The 15941-nt window shown below is 40.3% G+C and overlaps 1 protein-coding gene across 1 annotated transcript in view; it reads right to left on the bottom strand.

The window, feature by feature from the left end:
• PCOLCE2 (procollagen C-endopeptidase enhancer 2) overlaps nt 1-15941 on the bottom strand; it is a 62638-nt gene that overhangs the window by 14442 nt on the left and 32255 nt on the right. Inside the window, exons 3-5 of the mRNA XM_047873957.1 lie at nt 8655-8910; nt 4917-5041; nt 1894-2030 (exon numbers count right to left, since the gene is read on the bottom strand). Coding sequence (XP_047729913.1) covers nt 1894-2030; nt 4917-5041; nt 8655-8910 — 518 coding nt within the window. The remainder of the gene's footprint in view (nt 1-1893; nt 2031-4916; nt 5042-8654; nt 8911-15941) is intronic.

The raw sequence follows: 15941 nt of genomic DNA on the forward strand, positions 1-15941 counted from the left end.
TAGGGGGTCAAGAAAGGGTTACTTTTCTTCCCCTTAATTCAGGAGAACTTAAATTTTTGGCTATGGGAAACAAATAATAAAGGCAGAGGCTAAAGATGGAGATGATGGAGAAAAAAACAGGGCTACTAGGTAGAGGGAAATTTCAAGGGAGAAAAGGAGGAGGTCAGATGGAGGATACAGATGAAAAGACTGGCTTGGAATAAAGGAGGGTGCGGTAGGCTGATAATGGCACCCCAAGATGTCTGCATCCTAATCCCTTGAACGTGTGAATATGTTACTTTATGTGCGAAGGGACATTGCAGGTGTGATCCAGTTAAGGATCTTGAAAAGGAAAGAGTATCCTGGATTGTCTATTTGGGCCCTAAATGTAACCCAGGTATCCTTAGAAGAGAGAGGTTTGACTCCAGGAGAGGAGAAGGCAATACGATGATAGAAGGAGAGACAGGAGTGATGTGCTTTGAAGATGGAGGAGGAACCACAGCCAAGAAATGCAGCAGCTTCTTGAAGCTGAAACAGGCATAGAAACTGATTCTCCCCTCAGAGCTTCCAGAAGGAAACAGCCCTGCTGACACCTTAACTTTAGCTCAGTGCAAGGGATTTCAGACTTCTGACCTCCAGAACTGTAAGAGAATACATGTATTGTTTTAAGCCACTCAGTTGGTGGTAATTTGTTACAGCAGCAACAGGAAAAAAATACAGAAGGAACACCTTTGCTAAGAGCTTAGAAATGGGCCTTTGTCTAACACATTTGGCTGCAGAGTCAAGTTTGGGTATAGTAATGTTCAAATTTTAGCCAATTTGTATGTATTAAAAATTCTTACTATTATCAAACAATATAAATGAAAAAATGAATTGAAATTGAATTGAAATTGAAATTGAATTAAATTAAATTTAAAAAATGAATTTAAAATGAAAAATACCTTGTTTTAACTTAAATGTGTCTGGGGGAATCATAGACATGCATGTAAAATCAGGTGATGCGTATAATCGAATTATGTTTAAGCAACAGAGTAGAAAAGGGTATTTAAAAATTGACATAATGGTGACTTTGACAGCAAACTGTAGTAGTCTTTTTTTTCCTTAAGATTTTATTTTTTTAAAAGTAATCTCAACACCCAACATGAGGCTCAAACTTACATCCCAAGATCAAGAGTTGGAAGCTCTACTGACTGAGCCAGCCAGAGGTCCTAAGCTATAGTAATTTCAACTGAGGCTTTCTCCAGTATTGTATGTGAAAGGGAAATATCTTGCACCAAAATACATGTGTTGCACCAATACAGAATAGGGAACTAAGAGGAATTAAGCAACTGGCTCAATGTCACACAGCTAGTAAGTAGCAGAGCTCTAAGCTCCATAAATGTTTGCTGATAAATACACAGTGCCTTTCAGGCTTACCCAGCAAACATTTGAGCGACGCGGTGAGGAAGAGGTACAAAGCCACAAGAGGTCCAGGACAAGTCTCTGATCAGGTAAAACCACCTGGGTCATCATAAGCATCCAGGTTTCCGTATCTGGATCCCCAAATTTCAGCCCCCTGCTTTTTTCTCAGAATTTCCTCCTTCCACTCTGATGTTTGAGCTCACCTTTGCAGGGCAGTGATGTATCCAGGTATCTGGATAGTATCTGACTCTGGGGCATCACCAACTCTGCATCTGTTATCTGTTTGGCCGCCGAGGCCTCGCTACACTCATTAATACCTCCTTACTCCCTGGGTTGGCTATTTTTTGTGCTGGGGCTGTATGGGACTCTACTGCCATGGAACAAACCCAAGAATTTGTGAACAAAACAACAACAGCATAGAATCTTCCAGAAAATAAAATATAATTGGGCAGTTTAATAAGAAAGAAGTTTAGAGCTACTAAAGTATTAATGAAATAAAACAGGTGGACTTACGCAGGTGGACTATCACCACAATACTTTCCAATTCTCTTAGCGTCGTTGACTTCCCCACCATTAAACACAGCCACAAAATCGTATCGGCAGTAGTTATCACGCTCGACATCAAACTTCTCAAATTTTAATTCTATAAGCTTTAGAGAAAGCACATTAGAAATGTCAAGATAGCTTCGAGGAATAATCTCACTCAGAAATCTTCCTCTCCCCAGATCTGTAGGATATCATGATTTTCCTTTGTCAAGAAAATATTCCTTCTGTTTGAATTATTCATTTCTTATGGTTTTCATATTTCTTCTGTAGTTCACAAAACTGTGGTATTACTTTCCTTTAATTTTTAATCATTCCAAAAGGTCATCTCAACCCTAGTTAAGATCTTAAATTTAGGAGACCTGTTCACCTACAGCTACAAAAGTATGGGAACACCACACAACCCTAGCAACCTACATTAAGACCATAACTGGATATGTGTTAGAGTGGGAAGCAGAACCTATGCCAACTTCATTCTTCTCAGAGATGTTCCCCTATGTTAGTGAATGCTGGGGTGTGGTGTTAAGTGTATGCATTTGGGTGGTGGATGGAGTTGTTCCCCTTTCAAGGGAAAGAGAACAACATTCTTATCACATGCAAAGGAGTCAAATTCTTTAGGACCAGAGATTCAGGAAGTGGGGACTGACTGTGATGTCTTCTTGAAGTATGTCTGAAAAGTGTGCCTACTGAGTTGAGCACAGCCTACTTGGTGATGTGGTTGATTTTTGAAGAGGTTGCATAAAAGCACTCATATACCCAGTCAGTGTTAGACTTCTTAAGTATTTCTTAACTTTTTTTGCATAAGTACCAATAATAGTGTCCAAGTTATTCAAGTCAATAGGAAGTTTTGATTTAACAGGCAATCATTCCCCTCACAAGCAGATTTTTCCAGAGCACCTCCAACATGTGAATCAAAGGAAATCTCACTGGGTTCATAAATACCCACGGCACCCAGACAGCTGATCTCCACTTTTGCTGGGCAGCAGGTGGGCAGGTAACCCTCCCTGCTGCTTCGGGAAGATAATGGGCATTAATTCCTGTTAGGACAGGCCCTAGATATTAGCTAAAGAAGACTCACAGTAACCTAGATGAATATGATAATAGCAACAGCATCACGGAGGGATCAAAGGTAAATTTTGGCTTTGAAGATAATTGTCACATATCTACATATTTACCCCCCTTTAAAAAGTCAGCACCAGTTAAGGGTGAATAATAGCTTATTCATATTTAGCAGTGCTTTAAATCGTATTAAAATACTTCCTCTCTGGGTCCAATAACTTCTCACCAGTTGGTAATAAAATGTTTTCCAGATTATTAAAAAATTGGCTGACCTTTCTCTACTTAGTCATATAACAGCTTTTAGAGAGAAGATTAAAAAATAAGTAAATAAGTAGGAGAATAGAGGGGAAAACTATGATAAAAAATGAAGGTTAAGTCTTTATTGGAAGAAAATGCCCAGAGATTGGCACAGAAATTACTCAGGATTTAATTTTCCCAGTTTATTCTTCTCTGACAGCGCTTCCAGTGATTTCAGACATTACAACAATGATTAAAAACTCATTGGCTAAAGTAAAAAATCACGTTAATAAAATGAAACCCAAGCTTAAATTTAAATAGAGATGAATAATAGAAAAGATATGCTGAATTGTAATCTGCAAGTATAATTAAGTTGAAATTATTTAAACCAATATATTTACAAATGTCACAGAAAGAAAAGTGACCAAAACCATCTCAAGAATTACATACTGCTTAAATGTTGAGAAATGTGATTTTTAAAAATTACTTTAAGCTATAAAAAGTTAAATAAGTTTATAAATCTTTCATCAATAAGTAAATGACCAGATTTTTATTCTTAAAAATAAAACTGGGTTTGGGGATTACGATCAAAGTGTGTGTGTGAGTTCAAATCACCAATCTGGATGGTACATTTGCCTGAATAATTTAACATTAAAAAATGAATATATGACAAATAGTATCTGTGTAAGTGATACAAAAGATCAGTTTATTTTTTATTTTTTTAATGTTTTATTATTTATTTTTGAAAGAGAGAGAGGGAGAGAGAGAAAGGGGGGCGGAGGAGCAGAGAGAGAGGGAGACACAGGATCCAAAACAGGCTCCAGGCTCTGAGCTGTCAGCACAGAGCCCAACATGGGGCTCAAACCCACAAACCATGAGATCGTGACCTGAGCCAAAGTAGGACCCTTAACCGACTGAGCCACCCAGGCGCCCTTCAAAAGATCAGTTTAGAAAAGTTTTTTTTAACAGTATCATAATGATCACCATCTAGTGTGTGATTAAAGTCTGTAGTGTTTGTAACAATAATAATTCTTTGTTTTCCAACATCCACAAAGTAGACTTGGTCTATTCCCATGCTACGTTTTCTCCTGTAATTAATATCTAAAAGTGGTTCCCAGAAAAGATAAAATTTCATATAACCACAAACTAATAAGCACTGGAAAACTAAGAACTTCTCTCTTGATTGTTTTAGAGGATTGCATAAAGTTATTTGTGGGGAACCTGAACAAATTTTATGTTAAACAACAACCAAAAAAAATCCACAGAGCAGATTAGCTTTCAGACTTGTTCTCTGAGGGGAAGATGTGGTGTGCTTGCATTGGCTTTGTCCCGGTGAAGCTGTCAGGTGCATTTAGCTATGTGAACAAATGGCAACCTGAAACGTGTACATGTACTTGGGGATTCTAACCCTCCCGTATTTAGTCACTGCTGCTTATAACATTTTCCACAGGGTTAAACAATCTCACAGGGATTTGCTTACTATTTACATTGAAATTTAAAAATTGTATTTCTATAATTTATATACTTAAATACATGACTTTGCAAAAGCAATTTTAATCTGGGTCTTTTATGAAGAGATACCTATGCCCAGCAGGGCCTTCCTCACCCTGCATGCTAAGCTCTTGAGAGATGGGCCCCTCATACCATCTAGGCAATTCACATGTGCATGCTTTCTTCAGATTTTCAGGGAAGCTTACCTGATTCTTTGGGGCTACAATATGCCACACACAAGTGACTCCTGCAGGGTAATCACGGTCAGGCCAGTTGGGGGTTTTAAAAGAGCCAGAAGGTCTTTCAAGGCGTCCTCCACAATACTGATCCCCTAAAGTTATTAAGTATGAAAAAAAAAATCCAAGTTTATATCCCGATATAGGTCATGGCAATGCAACTATAAGGAGATTGGGAATTTGGAAAATTGGTGATAGTACAATAAATAAAGGCAATGACAGAAGCTCTTAAATTTTTTCTTAAGAAATGGTCTCCACATACATCTCCCTGCCCTCCACACACATGCTGAATGGTCTCTGTTACTTGACATATCACATCAGCACAAGAGAACATAGGAGTAGAGTGAGAGCTATCGCTTCTTTTCTTTCTTTCATTTTTTTGGACAAGTAAAGACAAAATCTTTGGCCAAGAACTCATTCAGAAATCATGCAGGCTCAACAAATTACACAGATTTTAAGAACCCTCAAGGCAGAGGTATTTATTAATAGGATTAAAACCCAGGTGCATGGACAAAATTTGAATTAGTTGGCATATAAAACTCCCACTACCAGAAAACTTTATATGCTATACATCTTTAATATTTTTAAGAATAATTTTTGTTTGTAAAAACAATACGGGTTTGTAAATTTTCAGCAATACAGAAAAGCACCAAAAAGTAAAAAATTACCCCAAATCCAACCACCTAAAACTAACCACAATATTTGAGAAACATCATTTCAGACATCTTTATGCACATGGACTGATAAGAGAAATAATTTTAGAAAGGTATTTTAACACCAAGTTCTAAATTTAATTTTACTTGAATTTAACTAACAGAGAAAAACTGAATTCAAACTAAGGGAACTAATATACTTTAAATATTTCTTTGACACAGAAGATAATAATTCTTAAAAGGCATCTCTAAGAAAATGTGTTATAAAAATTGAGGTTGGATAATTTATAAAACTTTTACTCATGGAAAATTTCAAGCATAAACAAAGTAAACAGAATAATATAATGAGCTTCTATGTATCCATCACCCAATTTCAACAATTATTATCATTCTACTATTCTTTTTATTAATACTAATGTGCAATCCCCACCACCTGATGATGATGATGACTGACAGATTTCAGGGAGATAAATTCATGTACAATGAAATGCATAAATCTTAGCTGTACTAATTTGAAAAATTGATCTGCCCCTGAAAGCCAAACTACTAGGATGATACAGAATTTATTTCCTACCAAACTTCTGTATCCCTCCCCAGTCAGTCTGCTGCCTCTCCACACCACTTATCTGAAAAATTCCACCGTAGTTTTACTCTGGACCTTCACATAAAAGGAATAGTGTATTGTGTATTCTTCTGTGTCTGGCTTCCCCTGCTTATAGGGAGAGGCATTCATGTTGCTGTGTGAGTTGGCAGTTTGTTTCTTCACTCCGCTGAGTAATATTCCAGCATATGGAAATACCTCAGTTTGTTTACCTCTTCTCTGCTGATACTCATTTGGGTGTTTCCAGTTTGGGCTATTGTGAATGGACCTTCTGTGAACATTTTTGTAGAAATCTCTTTGTGGACATGCGTTTTCATTTTGCTCGCACAAATACCCAGGAGAGCAATTCCTAGTCCAAGAGTAGATGTAGATGTAGATGTTTAACTTCAGAAGAAACTACTAAAAATTTTCCCCTAGAGGTTGCAGCATTTAAATCTTTTATTTTTTTTATTTTTTATTTTTCCCTGAGACAGACGGAGTGTGATAGAGGGAGGGGCAGAGAGAGAGGGAGACACAGAATCCGAGGTAGGCTCCAGGCTATGAGCTGTCAGCACAGAGCCTATCGTGGGGCTCAAATGTAAGATCAAGTCGGATGCTTAACTGACTAAGCCACCCAGGTGCCATGAAAATTTCTCTTTTTACTTAGATTTCTATAATTTTAATGTTCCTCAGTATGGCTTTTTTTTTTTTCTTTTTGTCCTGTTTGGGGTTTGTTGATCTTCTTGGCCCTATAAATTAATGTTCTTCACTAAATCTGGCTAGCTTCAAACCCTTATTTCTTCAGACATTTTTCCTGCACTATTATCACTGTCTTCTGGGACACAAATTACACATTAGACCACTTGATATTGCCTCAATGGTCTCTGAGGCTTTTTACCTTTAATCTTTTTTTCTCCTGGTTCTTCAGACTAGGTCATTTCTATTCAAATCCACTGACTCTTGTACCATCCCCAATCTGCTCATGAGCCCACCAGGTAAATTTTTAAATTTCAGACTCTATCTTGCAGTTCTAGAATTACTTTTATTCTTTTTTATAGTTTAGCTTCTCTTCTGAAATTTTCAGTCTGTTTACTTATTACACATGTATTTCCCTTTAAGTCCTTAGATTTTATGTCCTTAGACATATTTATAATAGCTACTTTAAAGTGCTTGTCTGCCAACTGTAACATCTGAGTTATCTTAGGATTGGTTTTTACTGACTGCTTTTTACTGGACTCTAGACACACTTTTCTGGTTTTATCAGATGACTAGATACTGGATATTATGAGATATTAGATATTAGAGATTCTAGATTCTGTTGTGTTTCTATGAAAAATGACTTTTGTTCTAGCAGGAATTTCACTTGCCTAGACTCAAGCTCAAAGTCGGTCTCCCTGGCAGCAGGCAACAGCTGTAATCTCTGTTCACTTTCATGTTTCAGCTGATGCTTTTGTGCCAGGCCAACTGGATTCTCCTCTGCACATGTAGAGTTTGGCTGCAAGCCAAAGATTTAGGTAGATTTTATATGTGTACTTTGTGCCTCAATTCCTCTGTAGCTTCCAGCCATGGTTTCCTTCCAAACATTCTGGCTGCTCTGTCAGCCCCAGATTCTGTCCTCTGACCTCTCAGACCAGTAATGTTGCACGATAGCTCAAAGCAAGAACAGATTAGGGAATGACTTCAAGCTAAAGGCTCCAAATTTAACAAATCTTGCCCACTGCAGTTACCTTTTTTTTATACATATACAAATATTTACTTATTTTTGAGAGAGAGCGAGCGTGAGCAGGGGAGGGGCAGAGAGAGAGGGGGACAGAGGATCTGAAGTGGGCTCTGTGCCAACAGCAGAGGGCCTGATGTGGGCTTAAACTCATGAACCATGAATTTATGACCTGAGCCAATGTCAGACCCTTAACTGACTGAGCCACTCAGGCGCCCCACTACAATGATCTTTTAAGGGTAGAGGTTTCTACCCTTGGGTGCTCATATGTACTGACATGAAAATTCCCCCACACATAGTTCTCAGTGAAAGAAAAAAAAAGCTGTGAAACACTATGAATGTATGGCCCCACTTACATTTTTAAGAAGCTATTGCAGAAGTACATATGTATAAGTGCATATACAAAGGTATGGGACCACCACCATGGCTCTAAGAGGGGACTATAGAGGAGTGAAGGGGTACGTATCTGTATCTGTATGTGTATATACATATGTAAGCTTCCCATTTTTACTCCATAAGTTTCTGTATTTGAATTTTAATAAGAATCACATGGGCTTTAAGAAAAAGAGACTTTTTTGAATGGTTTCCTAGTGGTTTAGTGGCATTTACCAGCTATTTTTGAGAAGAACTGGTCTTAAATTTTAGATTAAAGGAGTGAACACATTTAAGGTGCCCAGAACACAGCCTAACACACAGTAAGCATCCAGTAACTGTGAGCCATCATTATTGCTGTTATTAGCATTATGTGGAAACGATACCTCTTTCATTTGGTTCGGCAGCAGAAAACATGGCCATGAAGCCATTCCCAGCTGTGTTGGCGTCAGAAATCATCTGCACCATCATCTTGTTACCACTGGACACAAGGGCTCCAGGCCGGAATGTGCCACAGAAGCGCCCAATACGCTGGCCATTGGCGTGACCGTTGTACACATCCACAAAGTCATAGCGGCACAGGTTATCACTCTCAAGATCTATGAATCGGAAATTAAGAACTACTACTTTTCCCTCGGGAACCTGTAAAGAAAAAGACCAATTGGAAAACCATGTCATGAAAACAATACCTGAGGCCTTCACGTCTAGCCAATTACTAAAGTGAACAGATGAAAGTATAATACTCAAGATGATGCTTTTCTTCCCTCAAATGTGAACTTAGCAAAGGTTTTCTACCATAACAAATTCCTAATAAAATATAAGTATTTACTCTCTTTTGGAAAATCCCACAATTCATTAGGGTACACAATCTTATGCCTAGGGAGTTTATCTCAACAAAGTTGCAAAATATTGGGCCAGTCTTATTAACTGGTAAGTCATTGCTTACAAAGAATATCAGTCCTGATTGGACCTTGGCACACATTTGCATACTGTAAAACACCATAGCACCCAGAGGTATTGCTTGGCAAAGAAACTTACAAAATATCATTTTTCACAAATAATACAACAGGATAATCTCTATATGTAGAATCTCTCTATGAAGACCCAACTGAAGGGATTATTTGGCAATCATATATTTAACTTATACATAATTCAGTTTGGGTCCTGAAAAATCTAGATCAACTATTTACACTGATTACACTGAGTAATTAACGAATCATCTCTTCTCAAGTCACTGAGTTTTTGTTTTCCACATGAAAACTTTATACACTAGGCAACCTTGAAACACAATGTACTAATAAAAAATATGAGTTTTCACTTTCTTCTAAGACTTTCTTCACCATAATTTCTTCCATATAATTTTTATGATGCTTCCCTTCTTGTTTCCTGAACAGACAGAAAAAAATGGCTACAAAAGCATTTGGCAGGATTTTTTAAAAAAGTTTACTTATTTGGGGCGCCTGGGTGGCTCAGTCGGTTAGGCGGCCGACTTCGGCTCAGGTCATGATCTCACGGTCCGTGAGTTCGAGCCCCGCGTTGGGCTCTGTGCTGACGGCTCAGAGCCTGGAGCCTGTTTCGGATTCTGTGTCTCCCTCTCTCTGACCCTCCCCCATTCATGCTCTGTCTCTCTCTGTCTCAAAAATAAATAAACGTGGGGCGCCTGGGTGGCGCAGTCGGTTAAGCGTCCGACTTCAGCCAGGTCACGATCTCGCGGTCCGTGAGTTCGAGCCCCGCGTCGGGCTCTGGGCTGATGGCTCAGAGCCTGGAGCCTGTTTCCGATTCTGTGTCTCCCTCTCTCTCTGCCCCTCCCCCATTCATGCTCTGTCTCTCTCTGTCCCAAAAATAAATAAACGTTGAAAAAAAATAAATAAATAAATAAATAAATAAACGTTAAAAAAAATTTTTAAAAAAAGTTTATTTATTTATTTTGAGTGAGAGAGAGCAGGCACTTGTGCACAAACGATCAGAGGAGGGACAGAGAGGGAAGGAGAGAGAGAGAATCCAAAGCAGGCTCCGCACTGTCAGTGCAGAGGTCAACACGGGGCACGATCTCACAAACTGTCAGATCATGATCTGAGCTGAAATCAAGAGTCAAATGCTTAACTGAGCCATCCAGACACCCTACATTTGGCAGGATCCTAACAAAATCCCCGTTTCTTTTCTAGTTCACACCATCTTTTAACTTATTCATTCTAGTATTTGATCATAAAGTCTCAATCAGATTTGTTTTACCTTTTCAACTAGATGAGATCCCCCACTGAATGGCCTAAGAATTTCATTCTGTAAAGTCTTACAGATGACAAAAGTCAGTGATTTAAGAGACAAAACAAACCCACAATCACCAACAGCGGTTGGTTTCTATTCATCTTAACTAATTATCTCATACTCAAGGGTCAATAGATGCTTTAAGATAAATACGGCTTTCCATGTTGGTGAGTTCAATGTCATAAATTCATTTTTCTGTGATAAGATGAAGTGTTTCAGTGCTATTTGCCTTTTGTATCAAACACATACACACCCCATGGTTAAAAACTGGAGTGCAGTAGTCTCAAGAGAATATTTTGGCTTTGTCATGGCTGTATTCTAATTGCTAGGAGCTTATCTTAAAAGGGTGAGTATTAGAAGCTCCAAAGCCACAGGCTATGAAGCTGATAACAGAAAATGCAATTTAATTTTGACATATTCTGAGATATCTCTTGTAGTATTTCTCTGGGCTTTTGTTGATGTTATTGTTGTATTGATCTTTTTTTGCAGACAATCTCTAGCCTATCATCAGAAAATTAGAAAAATATGATGGCACATCTGTAACCTTAAATATAAGCAATCTATCAATCACTGAAAATTTTTTGGTCAAGAAAACCATTTCTGAAGTAAATTAATTGAATGTGGATTGTCCTTGAATGAAGAGTGACTGTATGTGTAAATGTGTAGATAAACTGTGTGGATGGTAATTCAAAGCTATGAGTCTCTTCCACCCACAGAGTATAGATATAAAGGAAGGGAAGAGGTGGAAGGATTGACCCTTGGAGCACTCTGATGTCATCAGGACTTCCAGATAAGGTCAAACCGAGATAGAGACTGAGTTAGGAACCAGTCAGAAGGGTGTGGTACCCAGAAGCCAAGGGAAAAGAGTGTGTTCAAGGAGAAAGAACTAGCCAGCCGAGTCAGGTGAGGCTGCTGAGTCAAAGAGGATGAGGACTGAGAAATGGTCACTGGGTTTAGCAACTAGAGGTCACTGTAACTCTGACAAAGCTATTTTGGTGGAGCACCAGGGATAAAGCCTGATAAGAGAAGATCAAGAGAAAATGGGTGAGAAGAATTGGTGAAAATAAATAGGGACAAGCCTTTCAAGGAACTTTGCTGGAAAGATGATTAGAGTAATATGTGGGTACCTGGAAGGGGGTGTGGGGTCAAGGCAGGAGAGTTACAATGGGCTATGTTAAGTCTCATCTGCATGCCAATGGGAATAACTCCACAGAGAGGGCAAAACTGAGCAGAGTAGGAGAAAGGGACAGTTGCTGGGGAATTGTCCTTGGGTAGGCAAGGGAGGATTTGCTCTAAGGCACAGATTGGGGCGGTGGCCCTAGATGCACCTTTCTGCCTAGTAAGAAGAAGGGAGGCAGGTGCAGGTGGGGTTATAGGTGAGGCTGTGGGAGCAGATGAAATTTTTCTTCCGTGAAATAGAAAACAAGGTCATCAGCAGCAAACGTGGCTGTGAGAGGAGCTACTGGGAGTCTGAGAACAGGGGAGAAGGTGTTTAAGTGGATCAAGGAAGGGCAGCAGGAGTGTCAGGAGTGCTAAGGGCCCATTTGAGGTAAATAAACTAGAAGTGAGGCCTGTGCTTCGGATTCTGTGTGTGTCTCTCTCGCTGCCCCTGCTCACACTCTCTCTCTCTCAAAAATAAACAAACATCGGGGAGCCTGGGTGGCTCAGTCGGTTGAGCAACTGACGTCAGTTCAGGTCGTGATCTCATGGTTTGTGAGTTCGGGCCCCACGTCGGGCTCTGTGCTGACAGCTCAGAGCTGGGAGCCTGCTTCAGATTCTGTGTCTCCCTCTCTCTCTGCCCCTCCCCCACTCTTGCTCTGTCTCTCTCTGTCTCAGAAATAAACATTAAAAAAATTTTTTTTAAATAAACAATTACAAAAATTTTTTAAATAAACAAAAACCTAAAAAAAAAAAAAGTGAGTCCTCTCTTCATTGTTGTGTTTTTCCCCAGCTAAACACAGCCCCCTGGGTAGAGGTGCAGGGCAGGTGGAGAGTTGGATTTAAGCAGCAGGGTTGGGAGGCTGGAAGAGTGGGGTGCGGTGTGCCAAGCAAGGACTGTGGAGGAAGAGAGGGTCCATAGAGTTGAGAACGTAGGCGGAGGAGTGACCATAATGATGGCCCATGGAATCTAAGCTGGGTAAGGACAGAAATCATAAATCAATGAGGTGAGGACAGTTACAACATAGATTGTGGTGGAGACGAGGATAATGGAAGTGGGTGCCAGAGGAACAATGGAGGGTAAGTGCATTGGAGGACAGAAGCTGTAAGACCCAACAGGATCCTCCATGTAGATACTGAAATTACTATAAATTACAACCAGGAAAAGTGTTGAAGACAGGGACAGTGAGCCAGGGGCTAAAATTTATAAGAAATGAGGAAGATTGTCCCAGGGTCTTTCTGCAACAAGATGAGCAAACGGGGCAAAAGAGGGCAGAGTCTTGTTTCACTGGTAAGTTCTCAGTTCTTTGACACTGAGAAAGTTCTGATGATTCCTTTCTGTGGTCAAGCTGGATACTCATTTCCAGTGGGATAAGTCAGCATATGGTCAGCAGTAGAAACAAGGTTACATCACTGAAATTTTGAACACATCTTGATCCCAATAACAAACCCTGGCAAAAACTCTTTTAAAGGAAGGATGCAGAGAGCTGTATCAGTTGAGGTCTACCATAACCAGAAACAAATGCCATCTTGCATTGAAGGCCAAAGAGCAATCTATTGTGAGGGAGACACATACTGCCGCAAACTCTCTCACCACAACAGCTGGTCTTCATTTTTATGAGAGTAATCCAAGATTATCTGATGCCCTGTGATGTGAACTTTGCTAAGAGTTCCTAGATGGTCATTCCAAAGGACTTTGTAAAGCATATTCTCCAAAGATGACCCCACCACTATAGTCTGTACTCCTGATTTTTGTTAAGAATATATATAGAGAGAGATACATACATAGAGTAATACAACAAACACCTGGGTACCAGCCATCCAGAATTAATTATTAACATTTTGTCAGCTTTTTTGAGAGAGAGAGAGAGAGAGAGAGAGAGTGCACATGTGCAAATGGGTGAGGGGCAGAGGAAGGAGAGGAAGAGAATCTTAAGCAGGCTCCACACCCAGTGCAGAGCCCGATGTGGGGCTCAATCTCATGACCCCGAGATCATGACCTGAGCAGAAATTTAGAATTGGACGCTTAACCAATTGAGCCACCCAGGCACCCCCTGTCAACACGTTTTTAAAGTCTCCTTAAAAATTTTGAGATAAGTGGGGCACCTGGGTGGCTCAGTTAAATGTCTGACTACAGCTCAAGTCATGATCTCATGGTTCATGAGTTTGAGCCCCATATCAGGCTCCGGGCCGTGGAGCCTGCTTCGGATTCCATGTCTCCCTCTCTCTCTCCCTCAGAAAATGAATAAAACACTAAAAATTTTTTTTAAAAATTTGTTTTCAGATAAAATGAGGTTTGTCATCCCCATCCCAGGCCTTATCTCCCCCTCCTTTCTCAGAAGCAACCACTGTCACAAATTTAGTGGGTTTCTTTCTGTGCCATTCAAATTACTATCAGGGGTGCCTGGGTGGCTCAGTCGGTTGAGCGGCTGACTTCGGCTCAGGTCATGATCTCACGGGATCATCAGTGAAGAGCCTGCTTCAGATCCTGCGTCCTCCTGTCTCTTTTCCCTTCCCCTGTTCATGTTTGCACGCTCTCTCTCTCTCTCAAAAAATAAGTATTTTTAAAACATACCTCAAAGTACTTTTATGTAGGGGCACCTGGGTGGTTCAATTGGTTAAGTGCCTGACTCTTGATTTTGGTTCATTCAGGTCATGATCTCATGGTTCAAGAGACAGAGCCTATGTTGGGCTCTGTGCTAACAGCAGGGAACCTGCTTGGGATTCTCTCTCTCTCCCTCTCTCTCTGCCCCTCCCCCACTTTTGCTCACTCTCAAAATAAATCAATAAACTTTAAAAAATAAACCAAAATACTTTTATTTAAATGTATATGTATCCATGCAAAATACACAGTTGTTTTGTGTCTGTTTTAAAAATTAATGAAAATGGGATAATGCTGTATATATCATTCTCCAGCCTGGGCATCCTTGAGTTTTCTGGGTGAGGAAGAAGACAAAGGGGAAATAAAAACAAAAACAAAAACACAGACACCCTTCACAAACTATTCCTTCGGCCTAGAATACTTTCCCACATCTGCCCTTCTCTCGCTCATGCTGAGGGTCTCATTTCGAGGTCTCCTCTTCTTGGAGGTATGCACTCCCAGACTCCCAGCTCTGCCTCCCAAGATGGGCTCTGCCCAGTTAGCAGCCTGCCCTTCAGGTGCCTGAGCATGGGGTGGCTCAACCCACCTACTCCTTCACTGTCTGTTTTCCCTGGAAGATGGAGCTCAAGGAGGCAAGACTCCCTCCTGCCTTGGTCACTGCTGCATCCCAGCCTCTAGACAGCGCAGCGCGTGGCCTGAGCGGAGGGGCATCATGAAGATTTGCTAAATGAATAAATCCATCAGGTGCTAAATGGAACACCAGCTTCTTTGCTCAAACCCTGTACAAGGCACCTGCTTGGCGGCTCCGCCTCTTATGTCCTAACATCTCCTACCCCCACCAGCAGCAGCAGAGTTCCAGAAGGCTGCTTTCCTTTCTAGGTCATTCTTTACAAAAAAAAAGAAGATGAATATCTTTTGGGAAACCTTATATTTCAAATCTCCTGTAATGCTAACACTTAATGCAGAAACTCCATTAAGATGCTTTTTTGGTGGTAATGGAGACAAAGCTGCTGTTTTGTGAGATTATATTGACCAGGGGATTCATTATCTGCCTGTAGAAAAACAATTGTATATTCATGTTTTTCCCTGTCAACAGCTGAGTCCTGTGTGGGCCACAGCCTTGTGCTGCGACAATGACCTCAGCTCACCCTGCAGCCCCTGGGATGTCCTTACTGTCACAGGCAAATGTGCCAAGTCTCCTGATGCTCATGCCAGAGCTGCTTCCAGAGAATGAACAGAGGAACTATATTTTAAGCTGATGGTCTGCATTTTCAGGATACTATGAGCAAAACGCAAATATGAGGGCAGCTTCTTTTGTAAGAAGTAGATTTCTGTAGAAATGGTAACTCTTTTGTATCTGTAGCTTTTCTTCTAACACTTTATTTACTAATGTGAGCAAAAATCTGTTTCTTTTTTTAAAAATTTTGTTTTTCAACGTTTATTTATTTTTGGGACAGAGAGAGACAGAGCATGAACGGGGGAGGGGCAGAGAGAGAGGGAGACACAGAATCGGAAACAGGCTCCAGGCTCTGAGCCATCAGCCCAGAGCCTGATGCGGGGCTTGAACTCACGGACCGCGAGATCGTGACCTGGCTGAAGTTGGACGCTTAACCAACTGCGCCACCCAGGCGCCCCGCAAAAATCTGTT

This window comes from Prionailurus viverrinus, chromosome C2, assembly GCF_022837055.1.
Source record: "Prionailurus viverrinus isolate Anna chromosome C2, UM_Priviv_1.0, whole genome shotgun sequence".
NCBI classification, from domain to species: Eukaryota; Metazoa; Chordata; class Mammalia; order Carnivora; family Felidae; genus Prionailurus; species Prionailurus viverrinus.